The sequence below is a fragment of the Mesoplodon densirostris genome, chromosome 16, assembly GCF_025265405.1.
Source record: "Mesoplodon densirostris isolate mMesDen1 chromosome 16, mMesDen1 primary haplotype, whole genome shotgun sequence".
Taxonomy (NCBI): Eukaryota; Metazoa; Chordata; class Mammalia; order Artiodactyla; family Ziphiidae; genus Mesoplodon; species Mesoplodon densirostris.
In genome coordinates, this window is record NC_082676.1 from 45,172,452 (window position 1) to 45,198,366 (window position 25,915).

The following is a 25,915-nucleotide window of genomic DNA, read 5'->3' on the forward strand; positions in this document are numbered from 1 at the left end:
TTCAGGAACCTTGAACAGATCCTACGGTGGAAACTTGAATGAGCTGATGGGGCACAAAACGATCTTATCTGTATACATATTATCTGATCCTCTTCCCCCAGTGGAATATAAGCAACATGAGGGCAGGAAATTTGTCTGCCTTAGTCTCTGCTAGAGTCCCAGAGCCTAGAGCAGTGCTTGGCACGCTGTGGGATACATTGTGAATGAATAAACCGAAGATAGGCCCAGGGTGGATGGTGTGGACAGTCAACTAAAGCATTTGCGTTTTATCCTGGAGTCAGTGGGGAGCCCTTTGGGGTGGAGGTGAAAAATTGAAAGGGCACAAGATCTGGGCTTCCCTGGTGGCGCAGTAGTTAAGAATCCGCCTGCCCATCCCTTCTCAAACTCTTCCAAAAAATTGCAGAGGAAGAGGCTTCCCTGGTGGCACAGTGCTTGAGAGTCTGCCTGCCGATGCAGGGGACACGGGTTCGTGCCCCAGTCCAGGAGGATCCCACGTGCCGCGGAGTGGCTGGGCCCGTGAGCCATGACCGCTGAGCCTGCGCGTCCGGAGCCTGTGCTCCTCAACGGGAGAGGCCACGACAGTGAGAGCTCCGCATACCGCTAAAAAAAAAAAAAAAAAAAAAAAAATTGCAGAAGAAGGAACATTCCCAAACTCATTCTATGAGGCCACCATCACCCTGATACCAAAACCAGACAAAGATACTACAAAAAAAGAAAATTACAGACCAATATCACTGATGAATATAGGTGCAAAAATCCTCAACAAAATACTAGCAAACAGGGCCTCCCTGGTGGCGCAAGTGGTTGAGAGTCCGCCTGCCGATGCAGGGGATACGGGTTCGTGCCCCGGTCTGGGAGGATCCCATATGCCGCGGAGCGGCTGGGCCCGTGAGTCATGGCCGCTGAGCCTGCGCGTCCGGAGCCTGTGCTCCGCAACGGGGGAGGCCACAACAGTGAGAGGCCCGCATACCACAAAAAATAAAAAAAAAAAAAAAAAAAAAAAAAAAAATACTAGCAAACAGAATCCAACAACACAGTAAAAGGATCATACACCATGATCAAGTGGGATTTATCCCAGGGATGCAAGGATTCTTCAATATACACAAATCAATCAATGTGATACACCATATTAACAAACTGAAGAATAAAAACCATATGATCATCTCAATAGATGCAGAAAAAGCTTTTGACAAAATTCAACACCCGTTTATGATAAAAACTCTCCAGAAAATGGGCATAGAGGGAACCTACCTCAACATAATAAAGGCCATATACGACAAACCCACAGCAAACATCATTCTCAATGGTGAAAAACTGAAAGCATTTCCTCTAAGATCAGGAACAAGACAAGGATGTCCACTCTCACCACTACTATTCAACATAGTTTTGGAAGTCCTAGCCACGGCAATCAGAGAAGAAAAAGAAATAAAAGGAATACAAATTGGAAAAGAAGAAGTAAAACTGTCACTGTTTGCAGATGACATGATACTATACATAGAGAATCCTAAAAATGCCACCAGAAAACTACTAGAGCTAATCAATGAATTTGGTAAAGTTGCAGGATACAAAATTAATGCACAGAAATCTCCTGCATTCCTATACACTAACAACAAAAGATCGGAAAGAGAAATAAAGGAAACGTTCCCATTTACCACTGCAACAAAAAAAATAAAATACCTAGGAATAAACTTAACTAGGGAGACAAAAGACCTGTATGCAGAAAACTATAAGACACTGATGAAAGAAATTAAAGATGACACCAACAGATGGAGAGATGTACCATGTTCTTGGATTGGAAGAATTAATATTGTGAAAATGATTATACTACTCAAAGCAATCTACAGATTCAATGCAATCCCTGTCAAATTACCAATGGCACTTTTTACAGAACTAGAACAAAAAATCTTAAAATTTGTATGGAGACACAAAGGACCCCGAATAGCCAAAGTAGTCTTGAAGGAGAAAAACGGAGCTGGAGGAATCAGACTCCCTGACTTCAGACTATACTACAAAGCTACAGTAATCAAGACGATATGGTACTGGCACAAAAACAGAAACATAGATCAATGGAACAATATAGAAAGCCCAGAGATAAACCCACACACCTATGGTCAACTAATCTATGACAAAGGAGGCAAGGATACATAATGGAGAAAAGACAGTCTCTTCAATAAGTGTTGCTGGGAAAACTGGACAGCTACATGTAAAAGAAGGAAATTAGAACACTCCCTAACACCATACATAAAAATAAACTCAAAATGGATTCGAGACCTAAATGTAAGACTGGACACTATAAAACTTTTAGAGGAAAACATAGGAAGAACACTCTTTGACATAAATCGCAGCAAGATCTTTTTCGATCCACCTCCTAGAGTAATGGAAATAAAATGGAAATAAATGGAAATAAAAACAAAAATAAACAAATGGGACCTAATGAAACTTAAAAGCTTTTGCACAGCAAAGGAAACCATAAACAAGACAAAAAGACAACCCTCAGAATGGGAGAAAATATTTGCAAACGAATCAATGGACAAAGGATTAATTGATACAGCCACTATGGAGAACAGTATGGAGGTTCCTTAAAAAACTAAAAATAGAATTACCATATGATCCAGCAATCCCACTACTGGGCATATAACCAGAGAAAACCATAATTCAAAAAGACACATGCACCCCAATGTTCATTGCAGCACTATTTACAATAGCCAGGTCATGGAAGCAACCTAAATGCCCATCGACAGACGAATGGATAAAGAAGATGTGGTACATGTATACAATGGAATATTACTCAGCCATAAAAAGGAACGAAATTGGGTCATTTGTAGAGACATGGATGGATCTAGAGACTGTCATACAGAGTGAAGTAAGTCAGAAAGAGAAAACAAATATCGTATATTAACGCATGTATGTGGAACCTAGAAAAATGATACAGATGAACTGGTTTGCAGGGCAAAAGTTGAGACACAGATGTAGAGAACAAACGTATGGACACCAAGCGGGGAAAGCCATGGGGGGGTGGGGATGGTGGTGTGCTGAATTGGGCGATTGGGATTGACATGTATACACTGATGTGTATAAAATTGATGACTGATAAGAACCTGCTGTATAAAAAATAAATAAAATAAAATTCAAACATTCAAAAAAAAAAAAAAAAGAATCCGCCTGCCAATGCAGGGGACACAGGTTCGAGCCCTGGTCCAGGAAGAACCACATGCCGCGGAACAACTAAGCCCGTGCACCACAACTACTGAGCCTGCGCTCTAGAGCCCGCGAGCCACAACTGCTAAGCCTGGGTGCCACAACTATTGAAGCCCGAGTGCCTAGAGCCCATGCTCCGCAACAAGAGAAGCCACTGCAATGAGAAGCCTGCGCACCGCAACGAAGAGTAGCCCCCGCTCACTGCAACCAGAGGAAACCCACGCGCAGCAACGAAGACCCAATGCAGCCAAAAATAAATAAATAAATAAATTGATTTTTTTTTAAAAAGAAAAGAAAAGGCACAAGATCTGACGTGGGTGGGAGGAAATCACTTTGATAATGATGTGAAGGTTGAAGAGACCAGATGATGGCTCTTAACTTTGGGCACTGTCAATAAAAATGAGTGGGGGGTCAGGTTGAAAAATTATTGAGGATAATTCTATACAATTAAGAAGTGTTTCTGAGTTTTACAATATCCCTGGGAGGCAGGCGTTTCCCCGTTTTACAGAGGGGAAAATGGACTCAGTGAGGTGCAGTGACTTGGCCGAAGTCACACAGCCAGTTGGCGGTGTAGCCCGGGGGTTCAGTCTTGCTTTTGCAGCGCCGCAGGACCCAGCACTCGGTGAGGATCCGAGCCAGGCGGGTAGCGGTGGGAACTCTCGCCATTTCTACTCGGTAACTGCCGGAAAGCCCAGCGGACAGCGACTAAAATGAAGAGCGGGCGTCCACAGACTGGAAAAGGGAAACGAGGCGCGTAGAAGGAGTTTTGGGTCTGAGCGGCCGCCGTAGTAGCGGCGCTCTGATCCCCATGACAACAGCGAGAAGCAGCGGGAGGCTTCTGGGCGGTGCAGTAGCTGCGGCCGATTGGAGCAAACAAGGCGCGGAATCCGTGAAGTGCCCGCGGCCCCGAGGGCGCAGGTGATGGGATAGGTCGGTGGAGGGAGCCCGGGGTTTGGGGACAACGGTAGGATGTGGCCAGGGTCGGGCTGGGGCCTTCGAAGGAGGCGCTGCCCCGAATCCCCGAACCCCCATCATCGCTGTCCGGACCAGGGACTGTCGTTGGGCCTCAGTTTCCCCAAACGGGAAAGGGGAGGAGGAGAATGGGCATCCCAGCCCAATGGCCCCTCTCAGTGTCTGAGGCCCAGGACTTTCTCTCCTCTGCAGCTCCTGGACTGACCGGCGCTGTCCTGCCCAATGGACGTGAGTCCTACCCCTCTCTGGAGCGTCCCCCTCAGCGCCCTCCACTCACCCTGACTTTGCCTGCCTTGGAGCCTGGACTTGAGAGGGGTCTCTTTACCCAACATAGACCCTTCCAGCTCAGGACAAGAGCTGTGAGACAGAAAGACAGTTGCAGGGACGGCCTTCCCATGGAAGGGCACATCCCACTCTGGCAAGATGAGGAGGTAGCCAAGCAACAGAGAAGAAAAGGCATCCCAGGCAGAAGGAACAGCATGGGCAGAGACGTGGGCGTGAGAGAGAGGCCAGGGCATTTGGGGAACTGCTAGGACTTCAGTATGGCTGGAGTGTAATGGGGGAGAGGGAGAGGTAGGCAGGGCCAGATTGAGGCCTTTGTCGCTGAGATAAGAAGTTTGGACTGAGTTGGTGGGAGCCACTGATGGACCGCAGGGGAGGGCGGGATACGCAGGACAGCTGGTGTGGAAAGGGGCACAACTGCAGGTTGCAAGACAGTTAGAGGCCAGTACTGTGGGCTGAGGGATGGTAAAGTAGTGCAGTGGAAGCAGAGACAATAGATCTGTTTGGAGAGGCATTCTGAAAGGAAAAGCAATAAATCTTGGAAAAGTCTAGAATGACCAACAGGTCCTCGATGGTGCTGAAATGGGGATGACAAGAGAAAAGGCAGGTTCGGGGACAAGACAGTGTAGTCCTATTCACTCTCTCCCCACCACCTGGTGGCTGTTCCTCCCCTTTTCCCAGCCACCTCCCGTGTCCCTCCTGGTATTTCTGTGTCCCTGCAGCCCCTCCACATCTCCTCATCACCCCTTCCTCCTGTGCTGTCCAGGCCTCCTCTAGCCCGTGGAATCCACCCCCGGCTCCCGTCAGCAGCCCCTCCCTGCTGCTCCCCATCCCTGCCATTGTCGTCCTCGCTGTGGGCATCTATTTGTTGCTGCTGGGCCTAGTGCTGCTGACTAGGCACTGCCTGCTGGTGAGGGGCCTGGTGGGGGCTGAAGGGTGGGCCTGGGGGAGGAGGAACCTGGTCAATTTTTCCCCTCATTCGTAGGCCCTTACCCTGAGACACCTTGCCATTTAGTCCCCGCATCTGTCCCTTTCGTGGGACCAGGAGATCCTCTTCTCGTACTCAGCTGAACCTTCTTCTGCCCCTCTCCCCAAAACTGAGTCTTGGCTGTCCCTCCCTACCTGCTGCCTGGCCCAGATCTTGAGCCCTGCCTTCTCTTAGGCTCAGGGCTGCTGCACAGACTGCAGCTCCCCCTGCAGGAAGCAAGGCGCCTCCAGGCCCCAAGACTGTTGCTGGACCTGCGCAGAAGCCTGTGACTTCCCTCTGCCCAGCCCAGCCCACTACCTGGATGCCTGCTGCCCCCAGCCCGCCGAATCTGTGAGTTCTTGTCCTGGCCCCTGGCCCCTGAGTCCTGACCTTGGTACTCTCTGTGCATTCATTTTTTGGTTCAACAAAATTTATTACTGAGTACCTATTCTAAGCCAGGCACAGTTCCAGGTGGAGACAGCCAAAAACAACATATCAGATATTTTCTGGTAATGAAAGCTACTTGGAGAAAGGAAAATAGGGCAGCAGCTGGAGAAAGGTAATGTATGTAACATGGGCACATTTCTACTTCTGAAAATGGTAGTTAAAAGAAAAGACAGCCCCTCACAGAGCTCCTTCTGTTTGCAGAATAAATATGATGTTCTAGATACTGTGCTACTTTATTAACAACCCCGAGAGCTGGATATTTTAAAAAAACTATCTATATGTATTTTTTTAAATTACAAAATGTGCATGTAGAAATACATAGAAAGTACAAGTCACTTTATAAACTAGCTCTCTAACCAAGGTTGCTACATTTGGTGTATGTCCCTCATATACTAATACACATACAGTACTATCACTGTTGTATTTTACTATTGGTAAAAATGTAGTCATACCACATATACCACACAGACTATTTCCTCACATCCGCCACTTGCCCTTTTTAACATGACATCACACCTTGGCTACCTATCCATGTTTTTATCCTCCTTTTGCAGGGGAATAAATTGGCTCAGGGAAATTTAGTCACTTTTCCAGCATTCCACAGTAGAGTCTTGCACAGCAAATTGCTCCATCATGTGTTGAAACAGAACCCTCAGGGAGAAGCCTGGCTCACAGAGGACAGGCCATTTTTGCATTTGTGGCTTTAAAGCCACATGTTAATTGTAATTGACCACCTTCCTAGGCTCTGATTATTTTGGGCTCAGAGATGTAGACAGCAAAGCTCCTGCCCTTGAAGTGGGGACCTTCCCTAGGGAGGGAAGAGTGAGGGGAAAAGACCAAGTAAATTCATAACTCGGGCAACTGCAGTTGCAAATCCCTGCAAGATGTTTTGAGTTTCAAAATAAATTATGGGGCAAGGAGTTCTCCTCTTTCAGGTAATCTGCCTCTGGTTTCCCAGGCATAGCCCGGAGACGGGGCCCAGGGCTGGGGCTAGGGGGACAAAGGGGAAAAAGGAGAAGACCCTGGGTCCTCAAACCTCCTATTCTATAAGAAATGCTCAATTGCACAATGATTTCTGGCCCCCTGACCTGGGGATACCACTTACTTTGCCTTCTGTCCGCGGGGAGGGAAGTGTCAGAGGCCTCTCTTCCTCCTTGAAAGTGAGGTGCACTGTCAGGAGGGACTGGCCCCTCCCACTGCTCCCTCCAGGGCTGCAGGGCATCCAAGCTGGAGACCTCAGGTCCCGATCCTACCCGGCTTCTGCCAGAGCCAGGAAGGATTCTAGAATGACGAATGGTCATTCTGTCCTTGAGCTATCTTTCCTCAAAGCACAGTAAGGCTTCTGTGTTCTTCAGTTTCCTTATAGTAACAACAGCCACCACGAATATTCCAAAGCTCTTGGCTCCTTCAGAGCTGTAGAAACTGAGGCTTACAGAGGCCTAAAGCCTGGGTGGAGACACAAACCCAGGTTTCTCTTTCTCTCAGGGAGAAACCTGCCTATGTTACTTCTTTCACAGGTATGTCGTGAGGACCTAATTCATTCATTCATTTATTTATTCACTTATGGAAGATTTATGGAGTCACTGTTGAGGCACTGTGCTGAGCCTTGGGGGCGCAGTGGAAACAAGGTAGACACGGCCACGGGGCGTGAAGGACAGAGAGAAATAAGTAGGCAATGTGAGAAATTGCCTCACATTCTGAATCGAGGGTGAGAAATGATGCAGTCCAGGGCAGTGGTTGGTTCTCAGCCCCTTGTGTGATCAGAAGCTGGAACGAGGCTTAAATGGAAAGCCAGGCATCCAGGCCCCATGCCCAGCAGATCTGGAATGGGATCGGAATTTGCGAATTTTTAACAAGTTCTTACAAGTTCTTACGACTGACTCATACCACCAGGGTTAACAGCTATTGCTAAGGGAAAAGCGCTGTGACAGAAGAGTTGCCTTTTGCTGAGAGCTCCCTCCCTACCAGGCACCGTGCTTCGTGCCTTCCACTGATTCCCCACAGTGACCCTGTGAAGTAGGTGTTATATTTAAGATATATTTCAGAGATGAGGAAACTGAGGCGCAAATCATGAATTAGCCACACCTGGGCCTGAACTAGATTCAAACCCTGAGCTCCAAACAGTAACGATGGCTGCCCTTCACAACCTCAAAGTGAAAGAAATCAGAGTGAAAAACTACAGGCCTAGAGAAACACGGGGGTTAACAGTCACGTGGAGCCCTTGTTTAATGTACTTAAAAAGCAGATTCCTTCCAGAAGCCACAAGGCTGCCTGTGAGAGTCGAGATATCCATTAGCTAGTTATTAACAACGAGAGCCAAGCCCTTCCAGGCGGCAGAGCCAAGAAATGCTTTTAATACCCTCTTCTCTGAAGCGAGAGCAGTGGGACCTCTCTCAGCCCCCAATTCTGCGCACAGAATGACGGCGCAGTCCTCCAAAAACCCACAGAGTTGACTTCAGCCTAGACTGGGACTCCCCAGAGACACCCCAAACCACACCCCCATCAAACACAAGGAAGCCACCTCGCTCTCTCCCCTCCACCATGATATACTTCTACCTCTTTCTAGAGAGACAATTCTTTTGGCAGGAGCAGATGCCCTCCCCTCACCGGAGCCCCTGGTGATATCTGATCTCACCAGTCATCGGACACTGCACCCCGAAACCTCAGCTCTTCTAAAGGTCATTCCCCTATTCCTGGCTTGGCCCGGTGTCTGACTGAGCTGTGCAGCTGTGACTAACTCTGTCACTAACTCTGCCTCGGGCCTCAAGGAGCCAACCTTGTCACACATCCTGGGTGGGTCCTATTCCAGCCACTTGGCCTGACTCCAGTCCCTGCCTGCAGCAGTGACAGATCATTCATGTCCCAGGGCAGAAGAGGAGAGGGTCGGAGTGGACCGGTTCTCCCTTCCTAAGGACTTGCTGTTCCTGTTCCCCAAGAGGCAGACCTTCTGTCTCCCCTGGGAGCTGAGAAGCCCTCTTCTTTCTTCTTTGCCTAAAGAGGGAAAAATGATATGCTTTGATTGATTCATTCATTCAACATTCATCTGTATCTCAGACACCTGCTGAGCCTGAGTCCCCTGGTAGCTCAGTGGAGACAGGAGATGATCTGTCCCTGCCTTAGCAGACCCTGAAAGCAGCTGCTATTCATGCCCCTGGGAAGCAGTTGGTCAAGGGGCATCTCAGGACTGGAAGCAGGCAGGCCCAGACCCATCCCAGCCCCATTCCTTTGTTGTATTCCTTTGCACGATCACTCCCCTCTCTGAACCTCCATTTCCTCTTTTGTAAAGAGGCCCTCTACTCAAGGTTCTGATAAATAAAAGAGATGTAACTCCTTTTAAACATTAAAAAATTAAATCTGCAAATTACCATTTTTAAGGAAAACTAGATTTTAAAAATCATTCATGAAAATAGTCTGTGCCTGGCACAGAGTAGGTGCTCAGTAATAGAGGATGAATGAGATCCAGCTTAGTCTCAGGCCAAGGAAGAAATCCACAAAACCAACAAGTTGTTTTCATCATAGACAGTGTGTGTGTGTGCTTTCCCAGTCTAACAACTTTCAGTTGCGTGATATAAGAGAACCATCTCTGAGCTGAACATTGTGAGCTAAGCGTGGGTCCAGGGCCAGTTGATCTCTGGTCCTCAGTCTCCTCATCCATAAGATGGGAAGAAAGAAAGGACAACCCCCACCCCCACCCCACCGAATGATTTCTTCCAGCTCCTGAAGCCAGTTGTTAGGAACATTGCCTCCTTGCTGATTTCTCAACAGCACAAAGAATTGATTTGTTCCCAAGAATGGTGGATGGTACCCTCTGATCCACTGGGCAAATGGGACTTTCCAGGCCACTCTGTTCCCTTCTCCCCTGAGAAGGAAACAGCTTCAGGCTCTGGTCCCCCTTCCTCCTGCCCAACTCCCTCACCCCCTTCTCCTCTCCCTCAGGATTGGGCCCCTCACTGCCCTCGCTGCTGCCCACTCTGTGACTGTGCCTGTGCGTGCCAGCTTCCTGACTGCCAGAGCCTCAACTGTCTCTGCTTTGAGATCAAGCTCCGATGACAAGACCCAGGGTCCCTGCCCTTTGGGGAGCGGCCAGCTCCCAGGGCCCACATGCCCTGTTCCCTGAGGGGCCTCAGGACACCTTTCTCCAGGCTATTGGAACCACAAATGGCCTACCCAGCTCACCAGCCTTGGAACCAGCAGTGGAGAGCCTGGCTCCCTGCAGAGTGGGACTTGAGGAGCCCTCCGCCAGCCGGATGGCAGCCCCTTTGGAGGGCCAGAAGAGAGAGTGGCTGGTGCTCTGGCAGGTGCCCCTGCCCTCCTCTCCCCCTCCCCAAGTAAATGATCGTATTTGAAGGTGAGGGTGGGGGACACTGCTTACCACAGTGAGCATTATGGGACAAACTTGGGCCTTGAGTATCAGGATGTAGGGGTACCCCAGGCACACCCTGTCCACAGACTCTTGGCTATTCCGAGGTGTGAGTGTAGTGCCTGCATCTGCTCTCCCTCTAAAGAAACAGGCTCCAGAGAATCACAGCAGCCAGTGAGAGGCCCGGAGTCAGGGGAGCAGAGGGGGCAGGGAAGGCCACGAATCTGAGTCCCCTGCCCTCCTTCCCTCCCCACAGATCCCTGTCCAAAGACTTCTCCTGACAACCTTCTGAGGGCCTCAGTCTGGATTTCCAAGGAGGAAATTTCCTCTGAAGTACTGGTGAGTGGGCAGGGGACCCTCCCCCCACCCCCAAAGAGGCAGGCCCACAGTTTCCTCCCCATCCTACACTTTAGGCCCCCAGCTGGCATGAATGTCAGGAGCTTCAGGTTTCCCTAAATATAGATCCCCTGCCAGGGGATCTGTGGCGAGGAAAGGGCAAGGGTCACCGGAGAAGGTCGGGGACATTGGTTGGGGGTAGGGCAGGAGCTGCCTTATAACCCAGCCCGGGTGTGGCCTGACTCACTCGCTGCTGACCAGGCTCTGCCCGCTCCTTCGGCCTCCTCCTCGCAGGTGGGCGCCAGCAGGACGGAGCGGGGGGTGGGGCTGGGCTGAAGGCCTCGGGATTAAGAGGGGAGACCTGGCGGGTAGGATGGGGACGCTAGAAAAATATCTGGGAGGCTGACAGCTGGGGGACGGATTTTATTTTGGAGAAGGAAGGCAGTGCCAGGGAGAAGTTTCGCAGGGGCTCTGGCCCCACATCCCCAGACTTGCTTGGGCAGAGCGGTAGCCGGCGGGTTTCCGCTGGGTCTGGCTTTCGGGGGGCGGCCCGGGCGGCGGACGCGTACACCCTCCCGGTCCCGGGAGCCAGACCCGCCGGAATGGGGCACAGATGCGGCGGAGGCACTCTCCCCGCGGGACACCCGGAACCGCTGCCGCCTCGCCTCCGCCCTTTGCCAGCCCCTGCCATCTCCTCGCGCTCCCCGTGCGTGCCCTCGCCGCCCTCTCTTCCGCCGGGGCTCGCAGTCGCTTGACCTCCGGACTCGGTTACAACGCGACGCACGCTGCCTCAGCGCAGCCGGAAGCTGGGGCTGCCCCCGGCCGCTGGACTGGGCCCGTGGCGGGGGAAGCTGAGCCTCAGTCTTCTCGGGCTCTGCCACCCGCTTTTCCCCGACCCGACCCCCACCCCATCCCCATCTCTGCCGGTGCCCCAAATCGGCTGAGTCACAGCGCCCCAAAGCACGCCAAGCAGGGGGGGGTGGGGGGAGGAGAAGGGAGAGGGAGGGGAGGGCCCCCGCGACCCGCGGGATGTGGCCCGAGTCACGTCCGAGGGGGACGGGGTGGGGGAAGGGATCGTGTTCTCGCCGCACTGTCCTTGCCCAAGCGCCGCCTCCGGGCTTCGCCTTTCGGGAGGCGGACTCTCGCACAGTCCCTCGCCTGCAATTGGACGCCGGGGCGCCTCCGGCCCCCTGCAAAGGGAAAAACCCAGCGGAGACTGGAGCGGTGCCTTTATAAGGCGCGGCACCACCCCCTGCCTGCCCGCCCCCGCGCGCCCCCCTCGGGAGCTGAGTTGGCTGTGTTCCTCTCGGAACGCGCCGCAGAACCAGAGTCCCGGTGACGACTGCCGCGTTCGCTCCCTCAGTCCACTCGCCAGCCCGCGGCCCTCCACCGCTGCACCCCGCCAATCCGCCCCTCTCCTGTGCCAGGTGAGCGCCCCTCCCCACGTGCGAAGGTCAGGGAGAGGGTCGTGGAGAAGGATCCGGGGTGTAGTGGCGGGTCGGGCGTCCGCGCGGAGCCCCCCACCCGGGCCCAGCATCTCCCCTCTCCACCACCACCCACACCTGTGCTCCTAGCCCAGACTCCCCAGCTTGAGCTTGAGCTCCCGCGGTTTGCTGCGCAGTCCAAGGGCCGCTCCGCGCTGAGTCACAGCAGGGAGGAAGGAAGCAGGGCGAGATGAAGTACCATTTCCCCCTCTCCTTTTCTTGTTAGGACTCTTGGTGCAAGTATTATGGCCCCTTTGCCTCTGCAGGGATCCTAGGAGGCCACGAGGGGTGGGGGCCAGCTCATATACTGCCTCAGGGTTCCCCAAAGCGGGTGGTTGGTCCCTGTCCTGGGAGACGGGAGGGTAAACCCCTCGGCAGCTTCTGATGCCCCATGAACACTTTCCCTATTTTTCCTTATCGGGTGACCTTGATTCTGAGTCTGGAACAGCTGCAGCGGCAGAGCAGACATGAGCATTTTTCAGGGGAGGGGGTGGGCGCTTGCCTCTCCTCCTCTCACCCTGTATGAGCAGTGAGAACGACAAACCTCACCCCTTTTCTCCACCTCGGGCTAGGCTTCCTCTGTGGCCCTTTTCTGGGCTTCTGATGACCCTCCTGCCTTCTTCCTAACACCCTTTTTCTAACAAGCTCCCCCCACCGTGGGTGGAGAAGCCTGACCTTGAGGTGTCCTTGAGGCCATGGAACCTGAGCCAGCCCTGGGATCTCGAGTGGACTGCAAGGAACGCTCCTGTAACAGTCAGAAGATCTGGGTTCTACTCTCACATCTGGCTCTAGGGTTGCTGTGTGGCTTGAAACACCGACCTTTCCCCTTCTCAGGCTCCTTTCAGATGAGGAGGTTGGGCCTTCTGCCTTCTGCACCACCTCTAATTCTAAAATACTCTCGTTCGGTTTTGCTTCCAGGCAAGGTGACCCCATGGCAGAGCGCAAGCAAGGAGGGTCCGGCTTCCACGTGACTTGCCTGTCCATGGCTCTGTCCTATTCCCTTTACCCCAGATGCCAGTATATAGCCCCACCCTCAGCTGGGCAACACCCAGCAACAAACAGAGTTAGGAAAGGTACAGGAGGCAGGCCTAGTATAGGGAAGTCGGATGTAGGGGAGAGCTGGGGACAGGAAGTGCCCCAAGCCCTGCCAGTTGTGGGGCAGGGGAGGTACGGAACCTTTGCCCTGACCTGCAGGGAAGAGGCCTTGCTTGTTGGGAGACCACGGGAAGACCCTGCTAACTAGCCCTCCCTGGTCTGTCTCCTGCCCAGGAACTGACAGGCACCATGCCCCACCAATACCCAGCACTGACCCCGGAGCAGAAGAAGGAGCTCTCTGACATTGCTCACCGGATCGTGGCTCCGGGCAAGGGCATCCTGGCTGCAGATGAGTCCACTGGTGCGGGCAGGACACAGTGGGAGGAGGGCCCCAGGTTGGGGGTGATAGGCTGATCCCCTTATTCCCATGTGATGCTTCCCTCCAGGGAGCATTGCCAAGCGACTGCAGTCCATTGGCACTGAGAACACCGAGGAGAACCGGCGCTTCTACCGCCAACTGCTGCTGACTGCCGACGACCGCGTGAATCCCTGCATTGGGGGCGTCATCCTCTTTCATGAGACGCTCTACCAGAAGGCAGATGATGGGCGTCCCTTCCCCCAAGTTATCAAAGCCAAGGGCGGTGTTGTGGGCATCAAGGTGAGGGGGCTAGGCCTCAGGGTGTGAGATGTAAGATGGATCTGGGGGAAAGAAATCCAGAGTAGCAGGCTGGGGGATGAACTTCGGGTCGGGTGGAGTCTGCCCCAGATCACCTCCAAATCGTGTGTAAAGAAGCTAGAAACATATGGGACCTGCTTGGCATTTTTAATCCTTGCAATTGTGAGAGGCAGGTGTTAACGCTTATTATACAATTGAAAAACCAGATGCTCAGGGCCGCGAAGTATTTTGCTCATAGGGTCAGTAAGTGGTAGGAGTCCCGGCTCTGTGTGTGTCCTGCTCTATAGGATCAGATAACGTGACTACGTGAAACATTTGCAAACCAGGAAAGATACTTGAGAGATGAAGTAAAGCCGGGGCAGGGTGGGGCTACAGAGGAGAAAAGCACTAGAGATCACTTCCCTGTCCTGTGTTGTTGCCCCACTCCAACAGGTAGACAAGGGTGTGGTACCCCTGGCAGGAACAAACGGCGAGACAACCACCCAAGGTGAGAACCGTTTAGCTCCCAGCCCTACCCACCAGCCCACCCAGCTCGGTACCCCTCTGGGTGCCCAGGGTGTGTGGGAGCCACGTGCCCCCTCCTCTGCCATGCTTTGATTCCTCCGTCCCCTCTACAGGGCTGGATGGGCTGTCGGAGCGCTGTGCCCAGTACAAGAAGGACGGAGCTGACTTTGCCAAGTGGCGTTGTGTGCTGAAGATAGGGGAACACACCCCCTCCGCCCTCGCCATCATGGAAAACGCCAACGTCCTGGCCCGTTATGCCAGCATCTGCCAGCAGGTGGGCCTGTAGGTCCCCAAGAGGCCACTTCCCACCTCTTTCCATTCCAGCGTGTCAGCTAGCCTGCCACCCATCTGCCAGGCTACCTACCTTCCCCAAGGCAACTGCTCCGGATTCTCACTAAGCACCGGGCTTGGGCCCGTGGAGGGCTTTGCAAGCAGAAGAGCAGAATAGGAGTTGTGCGGGTGGATCTGGGGAGATGGCTGATCTCCTGCAATCTGCCAAGGGTTGTGAATCCAGGGCTCTCTGTCGTCATGGAGATAAGATCTTGGTCAGTGGCTGTGGAGGGCCGTAGGTGGGGCTCTGGGTTAGGAGGCCTCAAGGCTGCCCTGTCCCTCACCCCACAGAATGGCATTGTGCCCATCGTGGAGCCTGAGATCCTCCCTGATGGGGACCATGACTTGAAACGCTGTCAGTATGTAACCGAGAAGGTAGGTTGCCTGCCTGGGCAGTGAGGTGGGCTAGAGAGCTGGGCTGGGGGCCCTGGGGCTGACCCCCGTCCCCCTCCCTGCTCCACCCCACCCCACTTTGGTCCCACCCTGCTGTAGGTGCTGGCTGCTGTCTACAAGGCTCTGAGTGACCACCACATCTACCTGGAAGGCACCTTGCTGAAGCCCAATATGGTAACCCCAGGCCACGCCTGCACCCATAAATATTCTCACGAGGAGATTGCCATGGCAACTGTCACAGCACTGCGTCGCACAGTGCCCCCCGCTGTCCCTGGTGAGACCCACACCCTCATCTTGACCCTTGGGAGGTAGACGAACTGTACCCATAAACCTTGTGCCCATGTGCTGTAATTTCCAGGTCAGCTTCTAGGGCCTCCTACCAGTCCCCCGGGTCTCTGACTACAACCCCTCCCCCCATTTCACCCCCTTCTTCTACAGGGATCACCTTCCTATCTGGAGGCCAGAGTGAGGAGGATGCATCCATCAACCTCAGCGCCATCAACAAGTGCCAGCTGCTGAAGCCATGGGCTCTGACCTTCTCTTATGGCCGAGCCCTGCAGGCCTCTGCCCTGAAGGCTTGGGGTGGAAAAAAGGAGAACCTGAAGGCTGCCCAGGAAGAATACATCAAGCGAGCCCTGGTAAGGATGGGGCAGGAGGTGGGCACGGTGCTGGGGTGGATGGGATCTGAGAAGGAACCTTCTCACTCTGGCTCCTCTCCCCTTTTAGGCCAACAGCCTTGCCTGCCAAGGAAAGTACACCCCAAGTGGTAAGGCGGGGGCTGCAGCCAGTGAGTCCCTCTTCATCTCTAACCATGCCTACTAAGCGGAGGTGTTCTAAGGCTGCCCCCTCAACACTCCAGGCCCTGCCCCCTCGCACACTCACTCTTGAAGAGAGGGGGCCTCATCCGGGGCTCCAGGCTGCTCTTTCCCGTCACTCCTGCCTCCCTTGTGACATTGATGCCTGGTGTTGTCTGTGTACGCTAACTCCACCATTTCCAGCCTACTGCCAATAAACAACTATTGAAGGGGGAGTCTGTTGTCCATGTCTGTGGTGTCTCGGGCAGGGGAGGGCTGGGGGAGGTGGCAGAGCCCAGAGAAGAAAGCGCCCTTGCATTATGTTCTTCCTTCTTGAGCAGAAAAATAGGTGAAGGAGATGGACTAGTTTAACACTTTAATACTTGCCCAGGGCTTCAAGAGAAGAGCTTGTGAATTTTCTTCCAACCACCCAGTGCTCTGTTGCTTCTGCCAGCAGCATCTGATGAGGCTCACAGTGGGGGGTGCGTGTGTAACTGCTGGTCTCAGGAGGCTGCAACCTCAGCCTCAGTTTTAGGCCCAGAACTCACAGGTGTAGAAGGCCCCTGTCCCAAAAACCAGCCACTGACAGAAACTAAGATTTCCCGAATCTATAAACCGTACAACATGATAAGTATTCTACAGGAGTAGGTACTGTTCTTCCCAATTTGTCCTTAAGGTGATCTTGCCTCACTGTTTCTTGGTTGAAACAAGATTATTAATGCATGTCTTCTTAATCTGCACTGTTGAGCTTGTTTGTTTTCCCATCTTAAAAGGAGATGGGATTAGAACTGACTTCTTAGACTCTGGGCTGTGGAACCCCTTGAAGAACCTGGAATCCTCTCCGACATCCACTTCAACAACACAGACACACACACACACAACTGTGGAGCTCAGGTTCCGGGTTAAGAACTGAACCTCTGTGGCTTCTGCATTCCATGAAGCCAGAATGAGGGCCCTGCACTTCCCCTATACCATGCTTTGAACCCTTCTCCGTTCACCCAGGCTGGGGTGTAATAGTAACTATATCAGATCTTTTTGGGTATAAAAGATCTTAGTCATAACCAACGACATAGTCCTGCCACTTCCCAAATTTCATGATGTGGACCATTTCCTGTCTGAGCTCTCTAGAGGGGAAAAAAAAAGCTTCACCTTTCTGATCTCTGGACCTACTGAATCCCTATAGTCATCTGCACAGAAACTTAGTACCTTCTAGGAATTTAAGAACTTAGTCCTTTACCTTTCTCTGCACATTTGCATCTGTTGCCTACATCCAAAACAGAACTGGTGTCTAGTGCTCCTTCAAACTGTGGCCTCACTCAGCTCTCTGTGAAACAGTCTGAAGTAAAGCAAGCAACTAGAAATTGAGGGGCCATAGAAGATAGCAAAAAGGATGTTCCAAAAGGGCTTTGACACCAAGAAGTTTGTTTAAAGACCAAGCACTTCCTCTGCGTGCAGCAAGAGACTAGGGAAGCAGAGGACTTCAAATGTCAGTTTGGGATGATTTATAAAGTTTCTAATGACAAAGTGCCAGAAAGAGTAAGTGACAGAAGAAGAAACTAGAACTGAGGACACAGCTTTCCTGGGTTCAGATTTCAACTTTGGGGACTTCCCTGGTGGTGCAGTGGTTAAGAATCCGCCTGCCAATGCAGGGGACATGGGTTCGAGCCCTGGTCCGGGAAGATCCCACATGCCACGGAGCAACTAAGCCTGTGCGCCACAACTGCTGAGCCTGCTTGCGCCCTAGAGCCCGTGAGCCACAACTACTGAAGCCGGCGTGCTGTGCTCCACAAGAGAAGCCAGCGCAATGAGAAGTCCGCGCACTGCAATGAAGAGTAGCCCCTGCTTGCCGCAACTAGAGAAAGCCTGCGGGCAGCAACAAAGACCCAACGCAGCCAAACAAACAAACAAAAACTTCAACTTCGATTCAAACCCAAAGTTCTTAGCTATGCAACCATGAACAAGTTAACCTTTTTTAGCCAGTTTCCTCCTCCTCTAAAAAAATGCAGACCATAAGCAGCTGAGGGGTTTCAAAGGGACCATTCTGGAATCGGGGAGGTCATGTTAACTGAGGTGTAGACTTGGTGTGGGGAAGGTGGACTCTTTTCCACTAATTTCGGAGGTCCTCCACAGCAGAGATTTTTTCTGGGGCCCTGGAAAGAGATCCGGACTGGAATTCCTTCACCATTGAACGAATATTTCTGTATGCCAACTGTTCCAGGCCTTGTTCAAAGTAAGCACTGCGGCTGCAAGTGTAAACAGGGCAAAGTTCCATCCCTCAGGGATTGTAATGGGGGAGGCCTGCTAAAACAGGTAAACAAAAACGTGTAACTTAAAGTTACAGGGTGGAATCCCGGCTCAGCTCCAGTTTCCCTCACTGAGATGGGGGGACTGGACTGAGGTCCCCAACATCCCTCGCAGCGCCAATCGACTTAGCCCACAATCACTTCCGTCCGTTTGTTGCCGACATCCGGTTCCTTGGGCTCATTTCCATTCCCAGGCTTGAGGGGGTGGGGTAAGGGCGCGGCGTGGGAGGGGGGAGTGTGCGTATGACGCCACGTCCGGCGCGCGGCGGAACTAGTCTTCCTATGCTTCCGCGGCGGGGCCGGAAGTGGAAGCGGTGGTGGCGGCGGCCCAAAGCGGAGGGAAAGAGGAAGACAGGGATCCCGGGAGCCGGAGCCGGAGTTGCAGCGGCGGTAATAGTCTGAGACCCCTCTAGGCCACCATCCCCAGCGCGGGCCCGCTGGGCTCGACGGGAGTTAGCGGGGATGCTGCCTGGCCTGTGGGACGCTGGGGGCCCGGGAGCCGATGTGAGGGGAGGCGGGAGTGGGGAGGCCGGGCCAGCTCCAGAATCGAGTTGCCCCCGACCCTGACCCGGCGCCCCCTAGGGACACTCTGATCCGCGGGCTTGTCTTCGCCTTTCCCAGGAGACCCCTGTGCGGTGCGGAGGGGGCGGGGGCCCCGGCTCTGACCCGCGCCGGGGGGTGGGCCATGGCGGAGATCAGCGACCTGGACCGGCAGATCGAGCAGCTGCGGCGCTGCGAGCTCATCAAGGAGAGCGAAGTCAAGGCCCTGTGCGCTAAGGCTAGGTGAGCCCTGTGGCTCCGGGGAAGAGAGGCTTGGGGTTCCGGCCTGGGGCAAACCCAGCTGAGAACTTTGGGCCTGGCTCATCCTGGAAGCTTTCCTGGAGAGGAGCGGAATAGGGCCTCTTTCCTCGAGGAGCAGCCAGCCTGTTGGGGGAAGACAGACCTGGATGAAGACACTTGAAGTATTAGATGATGTGTTTTCAGTGTAGTTAGTTACAGAAAGTACTTAGGAAGCTCAGGGAAACAACCCTGTCTGTCTGGGGGGAACAGAGAACGTTTCTTGGAGGAACTTTGGGATAGACGTCGAAGAATAAGATGATAAAAGGGAGTGTCAGCAAGAACAGGAGTTCAAGGCAGAAAAGCTAAAGACTCTGTGGTTTACAGTGTTCTTTTAATTCCAATAACAACCCTAAAAGGTGGATGGAATTGATCCCATCTTACAGGTGAGGACTCTCATATTCAGTAATTAAGGGATGGATCGTGAAGCCAGTTCTCCATGTCCTGCCCCTTTTCGGGCTATAATGCAAGAAAGTGGAGTTGGATCACTCTCATATTCATTGTGGGAGCCTAGGAAATAGTAGCCAATAAGCCAGAGTAGAATTAAGCAAGGTCTGGAGGGAGGCCCAACTCAGTTCTGTGGGAAGTAGGGTGATGTAGTGATTAAGAACCAGGTTTTGGAATATGATGGCAGTAGGCTGGAATCAGCTCTGCCAACTTCCTCGCTGTGTTGCTGATGTTGAGGTCTCTGAGACTCCGTTTCTTCATGTGGGGATAATAGTACTTAATAAGATGGTTGGTGCTTGGGATGTGCTTAGCATAGGCTTTGGTAAAATGTAAGTGCCGGACAAACGTTGGGTGTTACTGAAATTATTTTGTAGGAAGAGGGCAATGCTGATATGGACAGAAGTTATTAGAGAAGGATTATAAGAGAAGGTGGCCTTGAAAGGTGAAAATAATTTGGATAGCTGATGGGTGCAGGCCCAGTGAGGAAGGGCATTCCTAGCAGGATGAGAATAGGAGTGGAGCCCTGAGATGTGTGGGCAGTGGTGAGACCAGTTACCTGCCTCTGAGGAACTTTCCATGGCTTCCACCATGCTGGAGAATTGTGGGGAAAGTGCCAGCAGAATTACCCCACATTGATGGAACAACAGGCCCACTGTTAGCCTGGCCTTGTACTGGCAAAGACCTTATATCCATTTCCGTCCCACAGCCATCCTGTGAGGTTGGAATTATTAGCCCCATTTTACAGAACGGGAAGCTGTGACTCCTTGAAGCCTAGTGATTTGACCAAGGCCACCCAGAGAGAAAGTGGCTGTCAGGCTCTTTGCTTGGCTTTGCCCCACACAAACCTGTAACAGCCAGACAGGTCCTGCATGAATTTGGTGAACAGGCAGGGCCTGCTTTTAAATGCTCATCTGTGGCTCTTCATGTATTCAGTCTTCATTGCTCTTTGCAGCCCTGTGGAATAGGCAGGGCATGGGGTGAGTATTTCACAAAGAGGACACTGAGCCTCAGAGAAGATAATGTCTTGCCCCTGGTCTCACAGCTGATCGGAGGGGAGCCTGGTTTTGGATCCAGGTCTTTGACCATACTCCACGCTCACTGACAGCCAGGCAGACAGACATTTAGACTCTGAGAGAGGCAGCAGGGGACTACTGAGGGGTGGAAGGGTCCTGCCCAGCTCCTAAGATGGAGCTTGGAGGTACTAGGCTCAGGCCTGAGGTGGCCATTGTTATCCCAGGCCCAGTCTGGAGGAGGACCAACTCTAGCACCTGGCCATGGCCTCCTGAGGAACCACCAGGGGCCCAGGCTGAGGCTGGTCGTGTCAAGAGCTTTTGCTTGCTCAGAGGGTACGGAGGCTCAAAACCTTGGAACTACAGAGGCCTGGGAGCTGAATTTGCTCTTGTGAAAAACATCAGCACATTAGAACGGCCGAGGGTTTTGAATCGGGGGGGTAGTCTTCAGTATGAAGTATGGCTTTGTCACCTATAAACAGTGTGACCCTGGTCAAGTCACTCTACATCTCCAAGTCTGAAATCCTTACGGAGCCTGCATGAGATTCTTCATATCCAGGGACAGGGTCTGGCGCTTTGGTCGGCAGTGTTCATTGTGGAAGTGAAGGTGAGCAGGTGGGAGCCCCGAGAGGGCTGCTGATGTGCTGCAGGTGACAGAGCTGGGGCCTGCTTCCCACGCTGTGCTGAGGCCTTGCTGGCACTGGGGCAGGTTACGACCCAGAGTCTGTGGAAGGGGCTGGTATAAAGTCTCAGGAACTTGGGTCCCCGAGGTTCCAATTCAGCCACTCTCCAGCTTTGTGACCTCGATTCTGCCCCTTTTTTTCTCTAAAGCCTCAGGTTTTTTTGTCAGATGAGGATGGAAAGAACCTCCCGAGTCAGTTGGAAAGGTCATTATAAGCAGTCATGTGGCGGATGTTTGGCACAGGATGCCGTACAGGTGGGAGAGCCTGGCTGCGGTTTGGCCCCTGGGCCACCGCCAGCGCCTCCCGCCATCCCTGGAAGCCGGGGCACACCTCCCTGGAGCCACCTTAGTCGTACAGAGCACCCTAAGCCCAGGGAACTCCTGGTCTTGTGGGAGGGGACTGGCAGAGAGAGCGGGCTGAGCAAGTGCCTCCCACATCAGACTAGCTTGGTAAGGGCCTTGGTTCACTTTCTGCCTGTGTGACTGGCCGCTTTCTGCATCTGAGCCATAGGAATCATCACAGTGCCTGCCTTCGAGGGTGGTGGCTTGATTGCCTGCATCATCCATGCAGAGCTCTTACTACCGTCCTGGCACGTGGTATGAACTGAAGTGTTCACGGCTGCTGTGATCATCAGGACAAAATCTAGAAACAGGGCACTACTTACGATTGGGTGTCTGTAACGGACAAAGCAATTTCATGTCAAGCTCACTCAGGTAGAAGTAGACTGCACTGCAAGGAGAAAGGGAGGACAAAGTCCTCACTTCCTCTAAATAAATAATAGAAAAGCGTCAACAGCGTATCACTTTGAAGGTGCCTCCGACGGCCGGCCTGCCCAGGGCACCACCCCTATGACTTGGGACAGTCCAGGAGGAGGCCCCTGTGGTGGGGAGAGAGGGGCTGTAGGAGCTTGGCCAAGGGCACAGTCTCTGAGCAGAGGGCCCTGTGGAGAGGAGGAGGAGGAGGACATCTGTTTTCTGGGAGTAAGTGCTGGCTGTGTGAAAGGGAGCAGCATGGAGGGTCGAGGCCGGCAAAGTCCCAGACTCCTTGCAAAGGCTGAACAAGAGCTTGGGCTTTGGCCTGTTGGCAGCAGGGAGCCACACACAGAAGGGTCTCGAGCAGTGGGGCTGTGGTCAGGCTATCCTGGGGAAATTGCACACCTCTGACCTGCCCCCTAGAGGTTCAAGGACAGCCTCATATCCTCCCCTCCCCCGCAGAAAAGGTCAGGAATAGGGTTGGGCTGGCTCAGCTTTGGTGACCCTGGTCTTCTCTTGTCTCCAGAGAGATCTTGGTGGAGGAGAGCAACGTGCAGAGGGTGGACTCGCCAGTCACAGTGAGTACCCGCTGTCCCTCCACAGCCTGGCTTGGTCTTTTAGGCACGTGGTCATTCCCCTTAATCTTGTGGGCTCCGAGGTCTACCCCTCATCCCTGAGAGCCCCATCTTCAGGGGAGCTTTGCTAGAAGAATTGGCTGTTATGGGCAGGGTCTTTGGAGTCATTGGAGGGATGCTCTTGACCAGGGCAGAGAACTCAGTTCGGTGAGTGGTGACTCCATGTGTTCCTGTGTGTTATTAGTGACTTTATTCTGGGTGCCTGGTGGGGAGTAGGGAGAGGAGGGGGCCAGGTCCTCTGGGAGCAGCAGGTCTAGCTGGAAAGAATTGGCTCTAGCTCTTGCCCCCAGAATAGCTGGCACTCAGTGTGGGATGGGGGGATTGGGGTGGGAGAGTAGGTTTTTGGCCCTGAGAAGCAAGAGGCTTAGCCGAGAGAAGGATCTTCCCAAGCAGGGGGTGTTTTGAAGGATGGCCCCTGGTAGCAGAGGCTTTCGGACTGCCGAGTTCCGACCTGCTTTCTCACTTCCAGGTATGCGGTGACATCCATGGACAATTCTATGACCTCAAGGAGCTGTTCAGAGTGAGTGTGGGGAAACAATGGGAAAGGTGACCTGGGGGGTGACTGGAAGAGACCCCTTTAACTGAGAGTGGAAACTTTCGAGTTTGGTGAGTGGAGTGGAGGCCAGAGGCCCCTAGTCAGGTGGGCCCATTGTGAAAGAAGGGCCTCAACTTGACTGGAAGTGGGCCGCCACAGTGAGTCGGGGATAGTTTAGGACCAAGCAGAACCTTCTTCCTCCCTCCCCAGGTGGGAGGCGACGTCCCTGAGACTAACTACCTCTTCATGGGGGACTTTGTGGATCGTGGTTTCTACAGCGTCGAAACGTTCCTCCTGCTGCTGGCACTTAAGGTGGGACCCCCTGACTTCTGGACCCCAGACCTGGGCCACCTCAGGCCTGACCTGTCTGCATCCTTTCCGCCCTCATCTCCTGCTGCATCCACCCCCAACTCTTGAGCTGTGCTGCTGGTGACGGACAGATTCTGCTTGGGTGGTCAGAGAAGCTTTCCTTGACTTGGGGACATCTGGTTGGGCCCCTGGAGGATGAGGTCAGAGGGACGGCATTGTAGGGGAGGAAATAGAGGCTCATCCAGTTCAGAAAGTGACAAGGAGTTGAGTTCAGCTGGGTGCATTATCCATTGCGGGGAGAGAGGCTGTAAGGGACCAGATGACAAGGTGCTCTAAGTGTCTAGCTAAGGGCTTGGTCTGTACCTGGTGGATGGAGGGGCCGTTAGGTTTGTAGTTGATGTGAGGGGGGCAGGAGGTGGGAGAGGATTCAGCTTTGCATCCTCTGGAGGAGGGACTGGGAGTGTGCGAGGTGGATGTAACCCAGTTCAGGCAGAGGTGACATGAATCTGGGCCATGGCAGTAGTGATGAGGATGGAGCGGGGCTGGCAGATGTGAGGACATCTAGGAGCACGAGACAGAGCCTCGACCCCAGGCCTGGCGTGGTGCCTACCTCCAGGTTCGCTATCCTGACCGCATCACCCTGATCCGGGGCAACCACGAAAGCCGTCAGATCACCCAGGTCTACGGCTTTTATGACGAGTGTCTGCGCAAGTACGGCTCAGTGACCGTGTGGCGCTACTGCACTGAGATCTTTGACTACCTCAGCCTGTCGGCCATCATCGATGGCAAGGTAGGCCCGCCACACAGCTCCCAGGGATGGGAGAGATGGAAGAGGCGCTGGGCCTCAGCCTCAGCCTCCCTTCCCACCTGTCTCGCTCTCCCCTGTAGATCTTCTGTGTGCACGGGGGCCTTTCCCCCTCCATCCAGACACTGGACCAGATCCGGACAATTGACCGAAAGCAAGAGGTGCCTCATGACGGGCCCATGTGTGACCTGCTCTGGTCCGACCCTGAAGGTGAGGGCAGGAGCTCTACTCTTAGTTTAGTGAGTGACTGAGGGGGTCCTGTGGTTAAAGCAGCTGCCTTAAAGGGACAGCCCGAGCCGGTGAGTTTGGGACGGAGCAGAGCGGGGCTGGTCCTCACTGGCGTCCATGCTTGACTGCCAACTGGCTGGCACCCTTGATGAGGAGGAGAACATGGGGAGCTGGGTGCTTTGAGCTGGGGGATTGGTGAGGATGTATGCCATTGCTCAGGGGCTTGTTGAGGACAAAATCATCGGCTCCCTGAATGTGAAGGGGCTTCTGCAGAGGTCAGACTCCCAGAGTGGTAGCCCCCTGAGGACCCCTCATTTTGTGGGCCTCCTCAGCTAGTGTGGAGCAGGGCCGAGATGAAAGCCAAGCCTCCTCACCCCGTCTAGGGCTCCTGTGCTGTAAGAGCGGCCTCCACTCCCTCGCTGCCCTGTTACTACCTCCCCGCCGGGCCCAGCCCGGGGTCACAGGTGCTGTCGCGGCGTGGTTGCTGTCAGCACCTCCTTTCGCTCTTGTGTGTACCTGTTTGGACAGTAAATTACATGGTCACCCTGATGGTGAGGTGGCTCAACTATCAGGAAATTCTTTCTTCTTTGGAGCTTATCTGCTTCAGCATTTGCTGTCCTGCCCCCAGGCTCCCTCAACGCACTCGGGCCCTGTGCTCCTGCTGCACAGGCCTAACTGGGGGAGGGGCAGGGCACTCTCCTGCAAAGGGCCGCAGATAGCCACTGATGCCCTGAAGACACCCTCTCGGCATCCCTACCCTCATCTGCCTCAGACACAACAGGCTGGGGCGTGAGCCCCCGTGGGGCTGGCTACCTATTTGGCAGTGACGTGGTGGCCCAGTTCAATGCAGCCAACGACATTGACATGATCTGCCGTGCCCACCAACTGGTGATGGAAGGTTACAAGTGGCACTTCAACGAGACTGTACTCACTGTGTGGTCGGCACCCAACTACTGCTACCGGTGAGCTGCCTGGGCTGGGAGGTCGAGGTGGGGATCTAGGCTGACCCGCTCCTTTAACACGCTGCCCTCCGACTTCCAGCTGTGGGAATGTGGCAGCCATCTTGGAGCTGGACGAGCATCTCCAGAAAGATTTCATCATCTTTGAGGCCGCCCCCCAAGAGACACGGGGCATCCCCTCCAAAAAGCCCGTGGCTGACTACTTCCTGTGACCCCTTTGGCCCCTGCCCCCTCCAGCCCCTCTGGCCCCTGGACCACTGTGACTCTGCCCTCTTCAGACGAAGGCTGGGGGGCTGTCCCCGGCTATGCTGTCCCCCCAAAAGAGGGCACTTCGCGGGTGAGGACTTTTCTGGAGAGGCTTGGAGCCTTGGCTCCATGTTCCTCCTCCCGTCTCCCCACTTGAACCGTGAAGTTTCCAATAATTTTGTTTTTCTTTTTTTTCCTTTTTTTTTTTGTTTGTTTTTAGATAAAAATTTTGAGAAGAAAAAAAAAAAAGAAAAAAAATCTAATAAAAGAAGAAAAATGGTCTTTGGGTTTGTGTCAGAATTGATTGGGGACGAGCAGTGATGCCAGCGCAGCCTGGTAGACGTCAGGACATTGACTGCCCTGGAACCCCAGTCCTGCCAGCAAGGTG

The 25,915-nt window shown here is 53.4% G+C and overlaps 3 protein-coding genes across 7 annotated transcripts; all 3 read left to right on the top strand.

Annotated features, from left to right (window-relative positions):
- The first annotated feature begins 4,026 nt into the window (after positions 1–4,026).
- LOC132476708 (keratin-associated protein 10-10) lies at positions 4,027–10,574 on the top strand. 3 transcript variants are annotated; one of them, XM_060078835.1, is made up of 6 exons: positions 4,027–4,116; positions 4,363–4,398; positions 5,219–5,362; positions 5,615–5,770; positions 9,803–10,194; positions 10,483–10,574. In XM_060078835.1, exons 2-5 carry the CDS (start codon positions 4,393–4,395, stop codon positions 9,914–9,916), a joined length of 420 nt encoding a protein of 139 aa, XP_059934818.1. In that variant the 5' UTR covers positions 4,027–4,116; positions 4,363–4,392; the 3' UTR covers positions 9,917–10,194; positions 10,483–10,574. The 3 variants fall into 3 exon arrangements, with proteins under 3 accessions (XP_059934818.1, XP_059934820.1, XP_059934819.1); XM_060078836.1 differs by having other exon boundaries at positions 4,064–4,128; XM_060078837.1 differs by lacking the exons at positions 9,803–10,194; positions 10,483–10,574 and adding an exon at positions 8,453–8,508.
- Positions 10,575–10,795: 221 nt separating this feature from the next.
- ALDOA (aldolase, fructose-bisphosphate A) lies at positions 10,796–16,014 on the top strand. 2 transcript variants are annotated; one of them, XM_060120601.1, is made up of 10 exons: positions 10,829–10,856; positions 11,926–11,989; positions 13,316–13,442; positions 13,528–13,739; positions 14,190–14,244; positions 14,375–14,535; positions 14,883–14,966; positions 15,084–15,258; positions 15,423–15,622; positions 15,711–16,014. In XM_060120601.1, exons 3-10 carry the CDS (start codon positions 13,331–13,333, stop codon positions 15,804–15,806), a joined length of 1,095 nt encoding a protein of 364 aa, XP_059976584.1. In that variant the 5' UTR covers positions 10,829–10,856; positions 11,926–11,989; positions 13,316–13,330; the 3' UTR covers positions 15,807–16,014. The 2 variants fall into 2 exon arrangements, with proteins under 2 accessions (XP_059976583.1, XP_059976584.1); XM_060120600.1 differs by lacking the exon at positions 11,926–11,989 and having other exon boundaries at positions 10,796–10,856.
- A 2,363-nt stretch (positions 16,015–18,377) lies between these two features.
- Positions 18,378–25,807, top strand: PPP4C (protein phosphatase 4 catalytic subunit). 2 transcript variants are annotated; one of them, XM_060078064.1, is made up of 9 exons: positions 18,378–18,471; positions 18,703–18,864; positions 22,337–22,388; positions 22,915–22,965; positions 23,191–23,292; positions 23,906–24,079; positions 24,178–24,304; positions 25,095–25,284; positions 25,364–25,807. In XM_060078064.1, exons 2-9 carry the CDS (start codon positions 18,767–18,769, stop codon positions 25,491–25,493), a joined length of 924 nt encoding a protein of 307 aa, XP_059934047.1. In that variant the 5' UTR covers positions 18,378–18,471; positions 18,703–18,766; the 3' UTR covers positions 25,494–25,807. The 2 variants fall into 2 exon arrangements, with proteins under 2 accessions (XP_059934047.1, XP_059934048.1); XM_060078065.1 differs by lacking the exon at positions 18,703–18,864.
- The last annotated feature ends 108 nt before the right edge of the window (positions 25,808–25,915 follow it).